At 44.8% G+C, this 20771-nt stretch overlaps 1 protein-coding gene across 10 annotated transcripts in view; it reads left to right on the top strand.

Moving 5' to 3' along the window:
• Hydin (HYDIN axonemal central pair apparatus protein) overlaps positions 1 to 20771 on the top strand; it is a 326725-nt gene that overhangs the window by 142789 nt on the left and 163165 nt on the right. For all 10 annotated transcript variants that reach the window (XR_007592102.1, XR_007592103.1, XR_007592104.1 and 7 more), the window contains exons 16-19: positions 2192 to 2327; positions 4840 to 5004; positions 6246 to 6398; positions 17271 to 17509. Coding sequence is in view for 4 of the 10 variants with exons in the window: in XM_050144333.1 (XP_050000290.1) it covers positions 2192 to 2327; positions 4840 to 5004; positions 6246 to 6398; positions 17271 to 17509 (693 nt within the window). In the remaining 6 variants the exon portion in view is untranslated. The remainder of the gene's footprint in view (positions 1 to 2191; positions 2328 to 4839; positions 5005 to 6245; positions 6399 to 17270; positions 17510 to 20771) is intronic.

Genomic DNA, 20771 nt, shown 5'->3' with positions numbered 1-20771 from the left:
CACCCCCCGCCCAGTGTCCAGATGCTTCCCACAAAGCAATTGGCCTGCTAGACACATTGCCCACCTGATTCCTCTTGCCTCCCTGAGATGGAAAATGGAATCCGGGGTGTAAAGGGCAAAACTTCAAAACAAAATGTTTGCAAAGGACCAAAGGTTTTTCTGTGTGTGCTGTGTTGCCCTCTGATGGGTCTTGTAGAGTATATAACGGAAAGAGTTTAGCAGATAGGTGACAATTGCTAAATTTTATTGATATGTCAGGGCCATGTAGTAGAAGGTGCAATTGTCAGTCTCTAATATGAATTTGTCATCTTCACTCTGTGTGTATGCACATACATACATACGTGTACACATAAGTGTAGGGATGCACTCACTCCAGGTGTGTGCGTGTAGAGTCCAGAGATTGATCTTGGGTGTCCCATCTGTCTCTCCACCTCATTTTTGACACAGGGTTTATCAGTATACTTGGAGCTCACTGTTTTACCAATACTAGCTGGCCATGGGACATCTGGGACCGGCTCTCCGTCCCACCACACACATTTTTTACATGCATACGGGGGCTCCTGACTCAGCTCCTTGTGTCTGCACAGAAAGTCTTTACTCACAGCTCCATCTCCTGGGCCCCCAGCTTCTCTCTCTTTTTTGATGAGCTGGTAAGGCTCGTTTAAGTGGGGCCGCACGCCTCCCACAGCAAATACGCTGTGGACAGAGAGAAGGCTATAGCAGAACAGGATGTCAGTGTCTGGGAATCTTAGGAAGACACACCTTAAAGACAGTGCAGACATGCCGATTGGTGCAGAGATAACAACTGGCCTCCCTGTGTGTGTCTGAAGCTTGAGTAGAGACAAATGTCCACCTGGAAGGAGCTAGAACTCTTGCTGCCTCGGTCTACAAATGCCGCTACAATCCGACTTGTTCATTTATTTCACTGAAGACAGGAAAGCTCTCTGGTCCAGTCTGTACCTCCCTGAGGTTTGCCCTTGCTGCATTTGACTCCCATGCTGGCTGTTTCTGATACCTTTCGGCCTCTTTTCCCTGCAGCTGTTCAGAATTGTAAAAAATAATAATGCCTAAAGGGACTGTGAGTTTCCTGCTAGGGTTCACTGTGACCCACGTGAAATATCATAAACCCTCTCAGCCGCACTGGCTCAGAAAGCAAAGGATTAGCTTTGAGACAGCCATCGGGTCAACTGACAACTTGCATGCTAAATAAAAATGAACACTCATCCCTGCTCAGGAACAGGCATCGGGTTAAAGAGAGGTCCCTCATGTTACCATTTCCCATGGCAGCTGTGGAAATAGAAGAGCTTCTCTTAGAACTGTACCCCCACGGTATCCCCTCAGCAAGCCAGCAGTGACTCCTGCCATGCCCTCGCCCCGGGTTCATCCCCTCTTGCTGTGCACTTATACACTCCTGGATTCCTCCACACCACCCTATGAGTAACAGCCCCACTGATTAATGTCATCAGGTCTCCTTCATTTCATCCCCAGGGGAGGGAGACGTGAGACAGAAAGCAGCTGACTCAGAGTCGCACAGGCTGGACTTTAAGGTCAGCATTCAGCTGGGCTCCTTGGAACCTAATATCCAGTCCTCGGCATCTCTGTGCTTTGTGTCAGACAGTGATACAGGGCGGGTTAGACACTGAGAGCTACAGACATGAAATAAAACCCGAGTAACTGAGTAATTGAACGACAGCGACACAGGGCCGCATGCAAGAAGCCGTGACGTAGCTCCAGTCCTGGGTGAGGCTGTAGGACCATACTCATCCCAGAAGCTACTCAGCACAGGAATTAGAATTGTTATTGTTATTTAGATGATTCGAGCTTTGTTAGTCCCTGGAGGTTTTCTGACCCATCCTAAGTGTCACAGCTAACTAAGACTTCATATAGCATTGGTCCTATTTGACACAGACACAGGAGGAACACAGTGAAAAGCCAATGACAAGGGCTGCCACTGCCCAGCAACCATGGCTGTCGGAGGTTTGTTTTCTGATTAACTGCTGGTGAGTGGGGCTAAAAGGGAGAGACTAGCACAGAAGAGTTGAAAAGATCCGTTGGACCCCGCGGTGCCCACTGATACCGTTAATAGAGAAAAGCTATGTGACAGTGATGGAGGCACTTAACTTAGGATTCCGCCTTTCCGGGTGTAAACACGCTCTCCATTTTCAGTTGTTTCATGGGTTCCTTCGAGCAGGTGTGTTGTGCCCACCCTCCAGTTGGTGACCACAGAGGTGAACTTTGGACGCTGCTTCCTGAAGTACCCATATGAGAAGACCATCCAGCTTGTCAATCATGATGTCCTTCCCGGATGCTATAAGGTCCTGCCCCAGGTGAGTTCCTTCATCCTTCTTCAGTGCTGAGCTCTATTCTGGTGGGCTCCCTCAGAGAGAGAGAGAGAGAGAGAGAGAGAGAGAGAGAGAGAGAGAGAGAGAGAGAGAGAGAGAGAGAGAGAGAGAGGAGAGAGAGAGAGAGGAGCATCCTTCTGAGAAGCCGCAGGCCGGTGCACACGCATGACCTCCTCTGCATCTGAACTCTAGCTCTCAAATGAGTTGGGTGTTGGGCTTGGAAGGCACAGCTGGACTTCTGTCTGTGTGAAGGAGCAGCTGCAGGTGTAAACCGCTGTTAATTTCCCAGGGAAATTGTCCTTGATAAAGAAGGGAAAGTGTCAATTAAGCCAACACGCAGAAGTGCACCTGCAAATAATTGTCTGCAAATTAACCAAGCTTGGGAAATGAGCTGGGAGACTTCGTTTGTGCTCATGGCCATGACTGAATAGCATCACCAAGACATGACAATGAAGTGTTTATTAATGGACCTTTTGGACCAGAAAGCTAGGGGTTACACAGGAAGAGAGACTATGTCTTGATGCCTATGAACGATAACCTTCTATACACCATTGCACCTGGCTACCTGGAGAACCAAACAGGTCACATATGCACAAAACTCAGAAAGGATTATATAGACTAGAGAAATAGAGGGTCACCAATGACCTGCAGTTTACCAAGAAAGCATTTGGGTTTAAAATTTAGCTCTGTGCATATGGACTGCAATATAAATCCATGGGGTGGGAGGGTAGTTGGGAGGTTTATAGTCACTTTTGCTATGGCGAAACACCATGACGGAGAACAGCTTGTGGAAAAAATAGTTCCAGAGGGTAAGAGTCCACCATGGCCCGAGTCCACCATGGCAGGAGGCATGGCAGCAGGCAGTTTGAGCAAAAGTTGGTTGAGTGTATTTCAACACACAGGGAGCAGAGAGAGGCTACCAACCCCCAGCAGTGCACCCCCTCAAGCAAGGCTCCTCACCCTAAAGCAGTACCACCAGCTGGGGACCAAGTGTTCAAATGCCTGATCCTAGGAGACACATTCCTCATTCAAACCACTACCAAGCTTTATTTGGCTCCAAGTTAGGTGTTTCTGGGGACCATGGGTCAACAAAGATTTGGGCGGCTTCTGAGATATACAGCGAAAGGGAGATGGCAGCCACTGGTCAAAGCATGGCCAGGATTTTGTCTTCAGCTCTTGTCATCTTTTGTAATGAAAGCTTGGGGAGGGGAGAAACATCATGTTTAGAGTAACCAAAATGTCATCTGCAAGTCTAAGTCATAAAAAGAGCTAACTCATGTGTTTAAATTGAACAAAGAAGGCTTATCCAGGACACGATCACTAGCCAAAGGACTATTACGTAGGAGAGGAAGCTGGAATTATTATGTGGATTTCTCTAAGACATTCAGAAACCAGGGACCAAGCTCTAGGATACATCCAGCAGAGACCCAAGAGCAGAAGAGGGGGGCCCTATGTTGTGCATGGTCATAGCAAGAATTGAGAGCAGAGCTGCAGGGTCAAGGGAAGCACTTTCAACACAGAAGCTGGGAACCAGGTAAAACCTGCCTCGGGTGCAAAATTAAAGGTGAAGCTTACACAGCCATCAAGATACTTAGTATTTTTCGCCACATGTTCTAAGATATTAAAATAACTTTAAAAACTATAGCAGGTAAAATATCAATATTTGGATAAAGATCAGTGTTATAGACTTTTTTTCTTTTGTCTCAGGCTCCAGGGACTCAGCCAAGGCATGATACACAAAGATAAGAGTGTGTTAAGCTGTGTTAGGCCAGACCAGATGCAGGAAGGGAGGGGTTTTCTAGAAGGGAGAAGACTGCATGCTGAGCCTTTCTGCCAAGAGCTAAGGCCTCTGGTAAGGTTTTCAGAATCAGACCTACAGGGGAAGCTTTGGGCCAGAAACTGGGCTTGTGAAAAAGAAGAAGCTAGGCTCCAAAATATATCCAGCCCCTAGAGATGATGACATGCAGGTGGTCCCATGCTATAGAAAAAGAATTCACTGATGCTCTCGGAGCAAGGCCTCACCTCTGCAGCCTTTGGGAGCCAGGTAACTGGAGCAAATTCAAGCAAAAGCCCCCAAGGCAGGTCAGGGAGAACAGCAGGCTGAGAAGGAGATCCCAAGAGCAAAGGATTGCAGGTGGGATGAGAACCGCGTGCTCAGGAGTCGCTGGAGTCATGGCCTCCATTAATGGGGTGCAAAGGTCTATGGCAATGGGAAATGAAGCATGAAGGCATAAAGGACCTAGATATAGACCTTGGCCACGAAAGGCCATTGTCGTGAATGCCTGCTGTGCTCATTCTGCACCTCGCTGTGCTGGGAACTCAGCATCTTTTGCCTCATCTACATTCCACTTAACCTTATGTCCTTTCAGCTGAACCAGGGTCTTTATCCCAAGACTGCTGTAAATGATGAGCGAGACACCCCTTCCGTGGATGCAGAACGACTGTTGTTTCAAAATAAACCAATACGACATTTGTTCCTTCTTTTGTCTCTCTGTAGCTGTATGAGAATCCGCCCGCTGTCCTGCTCTCCAGCCCCTCCCCCTGCGGGGTCATCCCCCCACACAGCACCGTGCACATACCACTATCCTTGGAGACCCAGGTCACTGGTGAACACAGATCCACAGTTTACATCTCCGTCTTCGGGAGCCAAGACACCCCTCTGGTGAGTCACTTTTCAGAGTCGCAATTGAAGTCACATGCTCCGCTACCATAGTGCTTTTATCTTCTTCGCTGACAACCTGTCATCACTGTATATCCTCTGGTTTCTGTAGTTTCGGGACTTTGTTTTCATTCTACAGTACTAAAACACATGTCACCTTACCTAGGAAAGCTATACATAGATACGCTCAAACATTGTAAGGTGGTTTAGTAATTGCTCTTAAGTCTAACCTAAGGACCAAAATTTTTCATATGCATGCACACGTGTACACACACACACACACACACACACACACAGAGTTATCTTCTCCTTGGTCATCATCTCTGTATGCTTAACAAGCTCCTCAGTTGTTCCCAGAGCAAAGCCAAGTTTGACTGTCACTCAGTCAAGAGTGCAAGATCAGTTTCATGCCCAATTTCCCAGATCCTTTCCTTTAGAGCAACTACATTAACTGTTTACCTACCAAAGCTGTTAAGAGTCTCCAAGCAAGGTGGGACAGAAACACTGAACATTGCTGCTTAGGCTGAACCAATAAATCTTGAGTCTTGATGGAGGTTGTTTCCCTGAGATTCGGTTTACATGGAAGTTGGGTGGTGCCCACGGAGCTGATTCTGACTGCCTAGAGAGCATGATGAGCTAAGGTTTTCTCTGGCCGCTCCTGTAGAAGATACTATCGGTGACTAGCAGCAGGCCAGCAACCCCCCACCCCTGCCATGGCTCACTGTGAGCACTCCAGCCCTGCACAGATGCAGCTGGGGAGGAGGTAGCTAGTGCTTTAGGGAAAACAAGGGCCCATGTAGTTCAAAGTGTGGATTTCAGCCACCAACCTGCACAGCTAGTGAAGAGCTCTGCCTGTCAACTGTTAACAGAATGACAGAACTGGGCATCAAACCAGACACTTCCAGACAGAAGCACTGACGCTTGACCTCATGTCACGTGTTCTCAAGACTGAAGGACTGAGTGGGGCATATGGCTCCAAGAGTCTGAGTTTCTCTACTGTGTGACCCTGGGCTGCCCTAGAGAAGCTGACCATCCCAGGGATGCATTCCAGGCTAGACAGACATGTCTGACCACATGTGCTCAGCTCTGCGTCCCTCTGACCACAGTGGGAAGGGGCTGTCAGCTCACATCAGCACCCTTCGCACCTCTTCTGTTTTAGAGGAGACTAGAGCTTTTGTTTTCACCATCCCTCTTAAGGGTAACCATTTCACCTGGCCCTGTGTTCTTTCTCTTGTGGAACTCAGGCATGTCATATACAGAGCATCGGAGAAGGCCCGGTTATCTTCATACATCCCACTCAGGTTGATTTTGGCAACATCTATGTCCTGAAGGACACTTCAAGAATTCTCCAGCTGTCTAACCAGTCCTTCATCCCTGCATACTTTCAGGCTCGCATGGTGAGTAAGTCCTGGGCTATCACAACTTTGGCTGATGTCCCAGCGTCCCAGTTTCCCTAATATGTGTTTAAAAATGAGCACCAGAAGCAGTTTGAAACTATGCCATTCCCATCCTTAATTCTCCTTATTATAATCCTTTTATTAATCAAGAAGCACAATATGCATATCTGGTAAGCAAACAGATGTATTTCATATGATCCCATATGTGAAGATAATTTAGAAACAACCAGCTTTTGCTATTAATTACTGAACACGCCTAAGCCCAGTGCCAAACCCTCTGAAGAACATTGTCTCTGTAGCTGGAATCATTTCTCATTAGACTCCCCTTAGGTATACATTTCTTAATATATTTACCCTATTTTTTGTTCTCCCCTTTCTTCGGAGAGTATTTCAATACAATTTATAAGGATGTATGGGATAGAGAGATGGTTCCACAGTTAAGAGTGCATGCTGAGTTCAGTTCCCAGCACCCATACTGAATGGCTTACTCCAGCTACAAAGGATTCAGCACCCTCTTTTGGCTTCCTCTCATAGGGAGTTACACTAATAGAAGGTGTGGCTTTATTAGAGTAGGTATGGCCTTGTTGGAGAAAGTGTGTATGGGAGGAGATGGACTTTGAAGTCTCATATATGCTCTAAGCCACACCCATTGTCTCAGTTCACTTCCTGTTGCCTGCCAATCAAGATGTAGGACTCTCAGCTCCAGCACCATATCTGCCAGCATGCCATCATGTCCCATCATGATGATAATGGACTGAACCTCTGAAACTGTAAGCCATCCCATTAAATGTTTTCCTTTATAAGACTTGCCATGCTGGGATCATGGTATCTCTTCCTAGCAATAGGAACCCCTATAAGACAGACACAGACCAATAGAACATCATATGGCAATGCTTGACCACATCTGCAGTTTGTGTGCGCTGCAGCCTTTATACAAAGCTCAAGTGACCTGGGGTATTTTTTTCTGGAGGAGATACATAGACATCTGGAGGAAATACATAGATGTCTGGAGGAGATACACAGACATCTGGAAGGGACTAACGCACATTGGTGCGAACAGTAAGGAGCCATTCCAGAATCTTTCACAGGACAGGGCCAGGCTCAGGTCCATGTAGGACATATAGCCCTGAGAGTGACCTGGATTGTAGATCACAAACGAGCTGAGAAGTTTTGGAAAGTCATATGAATATGGCCTGTAGTAATGAGTTGCAGGCAGGCCTGCTTTTCATCTCACCTGGCTCCTGCAGGGCTATCTTAGCCCCAGAAATAACAACACACAAACTGTATTCATTTAAACACTGCCTAGCCCATTAGTTTCAGCCTCTTATTGGCTAATTCTCACATCTTTATTAACCCATTCTAATAATCTGTATAGCACCATGAGGTGGTGGCTTACCAGGAAAGATTCAGCGTGTCTGACCTGGCAGCTGGCTCCATGGCATCTGCCTCACTGCCTTCTTCCTCCCAGCATTCTGTTCTGTCTACTCCACCTATCTAAATCCTGCCCTATCAAAAAGCCGAGGCAGTTTCTTTATTAACCAATGAGAGTAACACATAGACAGATGACCCTCCTCCATCAAAGGCCCACTGTTTATTGTGTGATGGACAAGCTGTGAAATGTCTGACACCCATTTTAGTTCACTTTGTAAGGGTTTCAGCTCTGGGGGGAGTCAAACCAAATGTGACAGCATATACCTATAATCCCAGGAGTCATGCATTCAAGGGCACTCCTGGCTACGGAGTGAGACCTTGTTTTGAAAAAAAGAGAAAACACAATGAACAGCTGGAGAACCTGAAACCTCAATTGAAAAATCAGTCCAAGGTCACCTCATTATAAATGACAGACTCCAGAACTGACCACTAAGCCATGTGACTCCAGAACCCACACTTCCAATCATGACCCTGCCCTGCCTCCCTTGAAAAGGCTAACATCAGTTCTTCTGCGCCTCCCTGTTGCCCTCCAATCAATTGTCTGAAGCAGCAAAATGACTCATTTCAAGGGAGAGGAGTCTATGACTCCAGATGCCATTTAGATGATGAAAGGGAGCCAGGCCTTGGTGAGTTCTTCATTGTTCTTGCCCCACGGAGAATGGATCATCTGCTGAGATAATAGAAGTCTAAAGCAGTCCCTCTCTCCACACGTGGGTTCCTGTTGTCATCTGCTTCCTCTTGTTTCCCGGGAGGGAACCTCACAGGTCTCAAATGGCAAAGGAGTCGTTGTTTTCAAGTGAACAGTGCTATTTTCTTCAGGCTTCATAGTTATTAGCCCTGCAGAGCAGCAGGCCTGCCGAAGCCTATACTGCCAGTGTGACACGTGCAAACAGCAGCAATCACTTCTGCCTTTTACGGAAAATATTAAATACACGAGACAAAAACTTATATATAAAAAAAAAGGTGCCGGCTGGTTTGCCATGGAAGCTGAGCTTGCATAAGAAATGGAGGGAGGTAGCCCGTTACCAAATCAAAAGCAGATGTTAAACTTGGACGTGTGGAACCTTGGGAGGAGGGTTTATCAGTAATCACAGTAGGGCATGGATTCTGAGCTGTAAAAGGTCACAAACCCTCCATCCTTCCCACAACCATGTTCACCTGCACACAAGCATGTACTTCCTATGTATGTTGGTTGTGAACTGGCAAAATGGCTGACTTCCCAGCCCTAAGTAGCTGCAAAGGCAGACATCCATTGCTGAAGATCTTCTTTAAAGGTTAATTTTTATTTATGTGTATGTGCCTGGGGTGGGGGTACCAGAAACCCAACTCCAGTGCTCTGCGGGAGCTCGAACCCCTGCTCCTGCATAGGCTTATTTGTCTGTGAGACTCAACTCATCCCGAGTACTTAACCGCTGAGCCATCTCTCCAGCTCCATCTGATGTTTTAATGGGAAATTTTTGGAGGGTTTGCTGTTAGCATCTTTTGAAAGAAACGTATGGACACTTGTGTTAATTTTCTATTGCTACGTTTTAAATTGCCATAAATCTAGGATTTAAGACAATACTAATTTATTATTGGTTTTTATGGGCAAATAACCCAGGCCTGGCATGGCTGCTTCCTTCTTATCGGATCACCAAGGACTAAAATAAGTATGTTAGCTGAGTTGTATTTCTCTTGGGAGGGGTGGCTAGGGAAAGGCCCACAGCTGGGATCCTCAGTTTACTGGCAGAGTTTTGCTTTGCAGTAGAAATTTCCTGTCTCACTTGCCGTCAGCATGGATGCCTCTCAACTGTTACTGGGACACCACAGCTGCCCTATCACGTGGCGTTTCCTTTAGGTCGCTAGGACTTGGCATTTCCAAAAGTTGAGCCTCCTTTTGGCCCACTGAAGATGTCTCCCCATCTGAAGGTGAACTGACTGACTTAGGACCTTAGCTGTGTCTGCCAGGTCCCTTCCGAGGAGCACCCACATTAGCATGTGACTGAAAATGGAGAAGACAGCTGTGTCCCAGGAGATGGACATGTTAGGGCCCATCTTAGAATTCTCTCTACCACTGATTACCACCCACTTCTTTCTGGCAAGAATCTTAAATTCTTTCTCAGAATCCATCTTTATTTTCTCAGTGTCATAATCTATATTTTTTTTTCAGCAAAACACTATCGAGCTGTAATTGTGCTATATGAAAGCAGTTCAGGTTTGAGTGAAATGACGATAACCCTATGGTTTACGTTAACTTACGAGGTGCTAGAACCTCACACGTGACTGCAGTTAACCATCGCCACCATGGTGTGTGGAAGACACAGTCGATACCCAAAGCTAATTAGGTCAGGAGGCTAAATGGGTGGTACCTTAGTTACTTTCCTGTTATCACCATGATCAAGGCGATTTATAGGAGAAAGGGGTTTATTTGGCTAATGGTTCCATAGGGCTTACAGTCTGTGGTAGCGGAGTAGAGGTGACAGGTAGCAAGCTCACATCTCAAATCACAAAGGAAAACCTGAGTCTTTTAAAACCTCCAAGCCTGCCCCCAGTGACACTCTTCCTCCAGTTAGGCCACACCTCCTAACCCTCCCCAGACTGCCAACGACTGGGGACCAAGACCTTGTTGGAGAGGGCATCTCATCCAAGCCACCACAGGAAATATGCCTCAAGTCCGGCCCTAGGAGGGCAGCTGAGCAGGCGCCTCAAGCCCACATCTGTTTTCCCTAAGAGCCTTCCTTCCTAAGCCATCTCTATCTATTGTCATCTTCCTGTCGTGTGGTCTTCAAAGGTCAGGATATGGTCTCCACAACCGTCATGTTTGTCATTTCATTAGCCAAGTGTTCCTCCCACACCAGAAGATACCGCACGCCCTAGGCCTCCCACAAAGGAAAGGGTTCACCCGAAAGTTAAATGGCAAAGCCACACAGACAGGGCAGTGCCGTACAATCTGACTGGCAGAGAGAGCAGCCCAGGACCTTAGCATCTGATATTTTATTGTACCTTATTCTTAGAGCCTATGATGTATTTTTCTGTCTCATTTTATGCCAGGCATTGATTAATAAGCTTCATCAAAAAGAAAACTCACTGATTCAGCCCTGGGAACAACTTAGGTCTTATTTCTGGAACATCCAACCAGTTTCAGCAGGAATCAAATAGAGACAGTATACACCCATCGAAACCCGATGACCTCTGGCCTGAAATAGCACTCACCCTGGCCACAGCCTCGCTTCATGGTGTCTAGAGGATTGAACTGTGCCCCTGGTCAGAGCAAGAAGCAAACAGAGTGAATGAAATTACTTTGACAGTACCCGCTCTGAAAGACACCATGCTTTTTTATGTTTTAGATGGCATTGACTTATATCTGCAGTGTAAGCTGAGTCTCGTAGACTCAGCTGAGTTCCGAGCAAAACTATATAGAGTGCTCGAAAGCCTCAAACTGGGCAGAGGGGTCAGCAGAGCGGGATCCTCTCACCTAGCGCTTTCCTGCTCTCTTTCCCAGCGTCTCTCTATTTTTCCTGACAGCAGATGAAGGGGAAGTCTGGGTCCACAGTTCTCAGAGGGTTTGAAATGCCAAGTGAGTCTCTCCCCAGAGCCCCTTTGTTTTCATTTTAGTTTTTATTATTTTTTTTAAATTTCATTTTACATTCCAAACGCAGTTCTCCCTCCCACCGCTCCTCCCACCCCCCCCCCCCCCCCCCCCCTAGGGTAAGACCTCCCATGGGGAGTCAACAAAGCCTGGAACTTTGAGTGAAGGCTGGACCAAGCCCCTCCTTCTCCCCTGCTTTAAGGCTGAGCATGGCATCCCACCATAGGGAATGGGCTCCACTGGAGCCCATTATCATTCCAAATCTGAGATTTGAGAGTTGGGCTTGGCGGTACATTTGAGTAGGTTAGCTGTGAGTTAAACTAACCAGGTAGTTTTGTCAGCAGCTCACCTCACCAATCTCCCTTTACTGCGGACTCAGACCTGGACTACATTTCCCAGGGCCCATTAGGTGTAGCTTCCTGGGGGAGTTCTAGCCAATGGAAGTGAACTGGTGTGTAAATCCTTACACTCAATCCCCCATCCTTTCTGCATTGTTGTCTAGTGGTTCACCAATGGCCAGAGTGTCCAACTGTGCCACAGTCTGTTCAGCTGAGCTTCCTGAATGACTGTGGTGTAGAAGCCAATCCTCGCCTCTATCACAACTTCAAAATAAGCTGATATTACATTAACCCATTGAGCATTAGGGGTCTGTTACAGCAGCTACCATCACCTTATCTAAAAGTAGCTGTCTAGAATCTCAAGACTGTAAGTCTAAAAATGCTGAGAGAGAAGGACTGCTTAGCCAAGGATGAAAACTCCATTTCCATCTGTTGCTTTAATTGTGTAGGTCATACTGAAATGGTTTTACCCAAAGACTTCAGCCTACATTAACCAAGTGTCTAGGTGAAATGGAGCCATCTTTATCCATTTTTTTAAATGGCTACAGAAAATTGAATTTGCATCTATAGTTCTTATGGAACTCATTTTGATATTATATTTGTGACTAATGGCTTAGAGAATTGTTCTGTTTTCACCTTAGAACTGATTTTTTAAAAAAAAATAACTTTGGGGGCATAAATTAACAAGCTATGTTAGGAAGTATTTCTTTGAACCCAAAGACGAATGTAATACAGTGTCATTCCATTCCTGTGGTTTCTCCTTTCAATAATAGTTTGTCTACATCATGAAAATTCATTGCATAAGGAGTATCTTTTTAATTATATGGGGGGAGTATAGTAGGTGCACATGTGTATGGGAGGTTATGTGCGCCCATATAATCACATGAAGGCACAAGATGACATTGGGGTCCCTCTATGTCACTCTCTGTCTTATTTCCTTGAGACTTGAGACAGGATCTCCCATTAAACCTGGAACTAGGCTGGTGGCCAGTAAGCCTCCAAAACCCTCTGATATCTGCCTGATCCACAGCTGGGCTTACATATACGGGTGACCACACCAGCTTTTTATATGGGTCCTAGGGATCTGAGCTCAGGTCTTTGTGCTTGTATACGGAGCCATCTCCTCGGTCTCAGAAGTGTAAAATTATAAACAACCGTATACAAATGCTCTGGAAAGGCAGAGTCCTTTGCGTAGTCTAATGCTCCACTAGGACGAGGAGAGAGTGATTGGCAAAGGCACAGAGAAATTTTGGAAAAGAGTGAATTATGCAAGGTTTAGCATTTTTTCCCACAAATGTCCTTCAGATACAAACAAACAGACTCTCTGTGTTTAGGTCCTAGCGTGTCTAAAACAACCCTTAATGTTTGATTGTTTTCCTCTGTTTCTGTGTCTCTAGAGGTATTCCTCATTGGAAATCCTGAGAACTGCTCAGACTTTTGACTTTACAGTTTCCATTAATGTCAACATTGAAGTAAATTTTCCTCAACATCATTCGTCTACGTCCTCATCACACACAGTTTGTAAATCTGAAAAATGTTTTTCTGGGATTCATTTGATTCATTTTCATTTTAATATGCAGTTTACTTCTTTTCCACATAGGCTTACAAAGCACAAGGAAATGGAACTAGCTTTCTGGTCTGTCTAACAGGGTTTGTCCTCAGTTTCAAATTGGGAAATGAACATTTGGGTTTAAACCTTAGTTTCTCCTTGTACAGATACCTGTGAGTCAGTTCCTAAGGGTGGTGAGTGGGTCCCACTGCCCAGACTGCACTGGGACTAAACGGCATCTGGGATGTCACCCTGTGGGACACTGCCTGGTGGCAGACTCTTAACTTTTTTTTTTAATTTTGTGTTTTTTTATTTATTTATTAAAGATTTCTGTCTCTTCCCTGCCACCGCCTCCCATTTCCCTCCCCCTCCCCCAGTTAAGTCCCCCTCCCTCGTCAGCTCAAAGAGCAATCTGGGTTCCCTGCCCTGTGGGAAGTCCAAGGACCACCCACCTCCATCCAGGTCTAGTAAGGTGAGCATCCAAACTGCCTAGGCTCCCACAAAGCCAGTACGTGCTGTAGGATATTGGGAACTCACCGAGGTCAGCTGGCCTGGGTCCGAAAAAGCCTCGGATAAAACCGGACTCTCTGAACATAGCGGACAATGAGGACTACTGAGAACCCGAGAACAATGGCAATGGGTTTTTGATCCTACTGCACGGACTCTTAACTTTTTAAGAGTTAAATGTGATATCATTTTCCACAACCGCAACCCTATTCTAACCCTCTTGCAAGTATCTCAGGACATTCCTAACTGAGTTGCATGCATCTTTATGTTCTTCTTTTCTGTTTTGCTAGAAATATACCCTGGAAATTAAATAGAAGAAGGATAAATTAAGCTTTTTAGAATTTGTCTTTTTATCTCGTGTGTGAGGGTTTTACCTACATGTATGTATGTGCATCGTCGTTGTGTCTGGAGCCCGTGAAGGATGGAAAAGAGCATCAGGTCCCCTGATGATGGAGTTACACGTGACTGTGAGCCCACGTGGGTGCTGGGAATCAAACCTGGGTCCTGGAGGAGCAGCGTGTGCTGCTGACCACTTGAGCATCTCTCCAGTCCAGAGAAGATGACTTTTAGACTGAAGTAGCCTCCGAAGCCAGTGAGCCCAGAGGGTGATTTTTTTTTTCTTTTAAATACATTGTTTTCCTCCCTATGCTTGACTTTTGAGGGCTTCTCCTGAGCCCATGACTTGGAGAAGTCTGGGAAGTGGGGAAGATTTTCAAGAAAATAATCACATTCTTATCTAGTACTGCCACTATCCTGGAAGCTTCTAAACCATCTCCATGGCTTTTCTTTTTATAGCCTTTTCTCAATCTGTGTTATTGGCAATAACTAAATATTTTATTTAAGTAATTTCTTCCCTGATATAGAATCAAGAGTTAAATGAGCAGAAATAGCTACTAGAGTAGGGAGAAGATGCTTTATTCATTTTGAAATAATTGCCTATACATACAATTAGAGAGAGTGTGTTAGACTTTTTATATAATTAGGAACACACCACTTGTTAATTGGGTCTAATCTCACATTCGGAGGGAAAATGCGTATGTCACAGTTGGAGGATTCTAGCTTGCTCTCCTCTGGAGCAGCACCCTATTCTTTGGCTCCTCTGAGGTGCTTTCTCCTCGGCCTCCTCCTGGTTTCCCTCAGTGTCACGTCAGCTCCTTAGGAAAGAGTGTGTGCTTTGGGCATTTATGTATTTCCCACAAAAACTGAACATCAGGTCTGTTGGATGTATATTTACTGTGCTTGATTAAAAATCCTAAACCCAGTGTGCTCGTCAGATCTGTAGGTGACCAGGAGGAGCAGCTGGTGAGCTAGATATCAGAATCAGAATTTTGGCAGTTCTCCCAAAGGCTGAAAATCTTACAGACATGAATATCAACTATTCAGACCTAATTTTGAAATCCAAAATAAAGAGCGCATTAGGCTTGTTTACCGGCATATTATACTCAGCTGGAGAGAGAATTAGTGAACTGGAAGAGAACTGAGGAGAAGCCACCTAAAACAAATCAGAGAGTAAAAGTAAAGAAACAGAATTAGGAAGCTAAGACACCGTGTATCCGTTAGCTGCGCCTCTCCTCAGCAGAATAGCTAAGATCATTTAGATGGAGAAAGACTTACCTGTGGCTCGTGGTTTCAGAGATTTTCGGTCCATGACTACTTGGACCTTTATCCCTGTGGTTGAGAGCCCATGGGGAAACTTTATGGCACCCAGGAGGTGGGGTGCAATGAAGAGATGCCCAAGCCCGAATATCCTCTTCAAGGCATGCCGTAGTGACCTCACTTTCACTAGCTAGGCCCCATCTCCTAGGTTCCCAGAGCTTCCCACCAGCACCACCAGCTGGGTCAAGACTTCAGGACATGAGCCTCCAGGGGACATTCCGGGACAAACTCTAATAGAGAGGTAATAGCAGGAAGTTCTGGAAGGCTGGGGATAAAGAATGAGGTAAAATATTTAAACAGACAGTGATTGATAATTGTCCAAAAATAAAAAACATCAAACAAAGAACTCTAGAAAGAGATCAAATTCCAAGCAGAATGCATTATAGACTTTCAAAGACAAGGGCAAAGTCTAAAAGTAGAAAATAGATTACCATCAAATAAGCAGAAATCAAATTTTAATTAATATTTACAGCATGAGTCTTTTTTTTATAATTGACATCTTAACCTCACTTTGACATCTAAGGTTTTCCTTTAAGTCTGGGATGCAGGATTTGAAGGACAATTAAGTACAACGGGGGTGTTCAATTTACTCTGTATAACTCCAAGGAAGGACCAAAACCTACGTATAGGAGGTCCAAATGAGTCATATCTCTACCTAATATAAGGAAGAAATGTCTAATATTTTGAGTTGTTATAACCTGAAGTAAACAAATTACCCTATATAAGAAGTGAATAGACAACCATCAAAAAGAGTTTGAATAAAAGACTGCTCATTCATTAACTTTTGTTTTACTTATTGAAACAGGATCTTGCTATACAGCTCAAGCTGACCTTGAACTTGTAACATCGCCCCCCCCCCCCCCACCCCCCTCACCCCCCCCCCGCCTCTCACTCCCAGGTGCTGTGATTATAGGTATGCACCTGGCTTCATTTGTCAGATACTTATTAAGTGTCTTCTATATACACTGTACTGTACATGTAATATAACTATATACTATATCTTACTGTAGATACTTGGGATACATTTGTGAAAAAAACCCACAAACAAATGACAAATCCCTTCCTTTGTAGAGCTTACAATAAGTAAATCATGTACTGTGTTAGAACACCATGAGTGCTAAGGAAGGAAAACCTGGAGCAAGGTGAAAGTGACCAGGAACACTAAGACGGGTTGGCTGCTTCCAGTGCAATGGTCAGAATGGGCGTTAGCAGGCACTGGCTGTGGCAAAGACTTTGGGGAAGGAAAAAGCGGTGTGCTGTGAATATCTGAGCAGTTAATAAATGAGAAGAGTCACTTTCAACTCAGGGTCAGCCTTGAAACAGATTTCAGAATAAGCTTAGAATTTTAGCTAATGGAATTCTTTCAATTATTATAAAAACATAGTAAAAGCCAGGATGGCTTCCTACCTTGTGTTTCTGAAAAGGGCGCTCATCTTTACTCTGATTCTACAAACTCCTCCTCTGAGAATCCCAGAAGGAATGCTGGCCCTTCCCTTGGCATCTCAGAATTGTGAGGTCAGAGCAGATAATTAGTGAAAGTTTGTTAGAGACCTAAGCTGTCATCATGGGGAAGAGAGGCAACAAATCTACACAGAGCACCCCAAAGCTGAAGGGTGGCCTTGCTCTTCAGACTTGGGCCGCCTTTTGAAAAAGGAAGTCAGCAAACATCCAGCTTTTCTGATTCTAAAAGAAGTAAAATGATAATGTTTGTCTCTGAAGTTGAATCCTGTGGTGTGGGCCGTTTGAAACAGACAGCTTTGACATACGCAAGATGAAGAGCCAAGGACAATTTGTCTTTGTTAACTTGTAATCTTGTGTTGCAGGCAAACAAAAAATCCCTTTGGACAGTTAAACCCAGTAAGGGCATGGTTCCTGCAGAAGATGATGTCCCGTTGACCCTGACTGCCAACCTGGATGACATCGTGACATTCAAAGACACAGTCATTCTGGAGGTTGAGCACAGCAACACCTACCGGATCCCTATCCAGGCTACAGGGATTGGCTCTACCATTGTGTCAGACAAGCCCTTTGCTCCAGAGCTCAACCTGGGAGCACATTTCAGGTAGGGAACACCATGGAGCAGTTGTGTAGCTAGTTATAGATGTCACAGTCTCGATGACATAGAACTACCCCCCCCCAATCCCTCTCCTATCCCGCCCTCACTTGCTCCTTCCTTGATGAAAACACTAGACTTTTTCAAGTCACAGCTTGGTTATAGTTGCTACAAGAAGACATTTCCAAGCCATCACCCTGGGCTCTGCTTTCCTTTCTGTTGCTGTAATACAACGCTCTGACCAAGGCAACTTAACCAAGCAAAACTTGGGAGGGTTTATTTCGTCTGGCACTTCCCTGTCACTTCTCCCAAAACAGGAACCCAAAGGCAGGAACCATGGAGGAACACTACTTGCTGGCACTCAGACTCTCGGACTCTTGCTCAGTTAGTTTCCTTCTACAGCGCAGGACCACCTGCCCAGGGAATAGTACCACCTGCAGTGGGTTGGACCCTCTGATGTCTATTACTAACCAAGACTATCCCCTAGAGACCTGCCCACAAACCAACCTGATAAAGGTGGTTCCTTCACTGAGACTCTGTCGGCGGCGGTGGTGGTTTTTTATCCATATGTTTCTAGGCTGTGTGGAGTTGACAGTTGGAGCAAACTAGCAAACCTGCTTACATTCTCCAGGCTAGCTCCCTCTACTCTGGTGAAAGGGGTGGCTGCTTTATGATGTATTTCTGCATAACCTCTCCTTTCTGGTTTCAATCAACTTCTCATCCCTCTCCACAAATGTAGAAAATGCACAGCTTGGTGTAACCTAAGTAGAGTTTACGCAGAAAAAAAAGTCATTACAAATATATCAGACATTGCCAAGCCAGTGATTTTATGAATCATATTTCACCTACTTGCTTCTCCATCATTTATTTATATTTTATGTATGAGTGATTTGCAAATATACCTGCATATATACCAGAAGAGGGCATCAGAATCTGTTATAGATGGTCATGAGCCACTATGTGGTTGCTGGGAACTGAACTCGGGACCTCAGAAAGGGCAGCCAGTACTCTTAACCACCAAGCCATCTCTCCAGCCCCTGCTTCTCCATCATAGCAGCAATGATTAAGCTGCAATTGTTCACCCTGGCTGCTCAGGAAAAGCTAGAGGGTCTGAATATTTCAATAAGAGGCAGTAGCGTGAGACCCTGGTTCCACAGAGGCATTCCGCAGTTGTCGGTAGTTGACTCCCAGAGTTTGGCTGATTTGTACTTCTCAGGTGCAGACCTGGGAACAAACCTCATGGCTGCTCCTCTGGCCTTCTGATCTAACAGTCCCTGAACCCAACTCACATGCCATGTGTTCTGAGAAGTCCTTCCCACAATCCCATCCACCCCTTGGTTCTTACTGAAAAATACCACAAGCAATAACAAAGTAAGTGATAACCCAGGAAGTTGAGTTGCATGTTCTACGCATGCCCAGTTGTATGTTTCTAAGTCAGGTAAATATCAAAACCTTCCTCTCTGCTTTATCTCTTGGTCACAAGGAAAGGCATTTGTCGATGTATGCTAATGCTTCTACTTAAACAACTACTTCTTGTTTTTTTGATTGCTTGTTTGTTTGGTTGGTTGGTTGGTTTTGTTTGTTTTGGTTTTTGTTTTTATATGTTTGTTTGGTTGTTTTTTTTTTTTCAAGACAAGGTTTCTCTATATAATCCTGACTGTCCTGGAAGTAGCTCTGTAGACCAGGCTAGCCTCATACTCACAGAGATACGCCCGCCTCTGCCTCTTGAATGCTGGCATTAAAGGCATGTATCGCTACCACCAGCCAGACCACTTAAACTTAATTAGGTACACACAAACCTAATTATAGAAAACAATATTCTGCACATCATATATTATTATTTGGGGTTTTTCTGAATCTATAAAGTGTCAAAAAAAAACAAACAAAAGGATATGCCAACCTTTGCCTGGAGATTTGAGGGTTAGTTAACAGTTTTCTGAATATATAAACAAACTGTAGTTAGCTATTAGTTTCCCCTCTGTCTGAACCCTGTTGTTCTCCTTATTAACATATAATCACAATGCCAGAAATAACCAAAAGAACCAGCAAAAGCCCTGACAGGTACAGCTCTGCCCACCGCCTGTTTCTATGAAGAAGGTTCTGTTGGCATGCAGCCAGAATATCTGGCTACTTTCACACTAAGGAGAAGAGTTGTGTAGTTACGCCTGAGATCATGTGGCCCAAAAGTCTCCCTATCTTATCCTTCAGGGCCCTGGACTAAAGGAATGCCCATATACCACTCCTTCTGATTGCATATTTTAGAGCAAATCTCTTAGATATTTAGAACTTTTCTCCCTTCCTAAAATGGAAGACGGCTCTGATGGATGGGTTTTTGTGATTATTAAAATCATACTGTAAAAAAGCAGCAAGGGCCCTATCTAGGTTATTCATACTGTATATGTTTACCTTTTGGCCCCAAACTTACCATTGGTCATAAAGTTAAACTGCTGGCTAAAGATTATTCTGTTGAGTATGCCCTGTGAGCATAAACATTTAGAGACAAATGTTTCTACCTGACAACTAAAAATTATTTCTCCTGATTACTCAATGTTACTTGTGAGATCTGTTATTTCCTGAGGACAAGCAAACGGAATGAAATCACAAAGCCTAATATGTTTTTAAAAGAAAAAGGAGCAGTTGAAGATGAGCTGGGGTGTTTGCTTTATGTTGTTGTTACTGCTCTGAATGCTGCTGTTTTTCAGAGAGGGTCTCACTATGTAACCCTGGTGGACCTAGAACTCCCTGTGTAGGCCAGGCTAACTTAGCTTTATGGTGATCCTCTAGCCTCAGCTTCCCAAGTGGTGGTGCAGTACCTTGCCTGTCCTGACATGAACATTTTTCTTGAAGAAAAATATATTGATTAAGCCTATAAATTGGGAACACACACACACAATTTTAACTTCTTTCAATATACCATAGAAATCCCAGCTCCTTCATAAAGACCCATAAATAGAGACACAATGAGTTAATGGGCGAAACAACTACAACTTGAAAGCATGAGGAAATGAGAAAGAAAGTCTGAGGAAAGTGTCTCGTCTGGTTGGCCTTCTGGTCTACTTCAGCCCAGCCACTCTGTCCTGTCAAGACTTAATTGGTGTGTGTTGTTCACACTGAGTTTAAAGTAAACTCACAGTTTACCAGCCATACCTAGATCAGGAGAAATGTATTCAACACATTTCCAAGTGGGATTCTCCTCCAGCTGGTACTGTGCTTTCCTTTCCTCACCTCAGAACCACTTCTCATAAGGAGAGTGTTAAAATAACTCTGTTCG

This window comes from Alexandromys fortis, unplaced genomic scaffold (assembly GCF_014885135.2).
Source record: "Alexandromys fortis isolate MF-2015 unplaced genomic scaffold, M_Fortis_MF-2015_v1.1 scaffold_1, whole genome shotgun sequence".
NCBI classification, from domain to species: domain Eukaryota; kingdom Metazoa; phylum Chordata; class Mammalia; order Rodentia; family Cricetidae; genus Alexandromys; species Alexandromys fortis.
The sequence above is the reverse complement of the archived record's forward strand: the minus strand, read 5'-3'. Positions and strand labels throughout refer to the sequence as shown.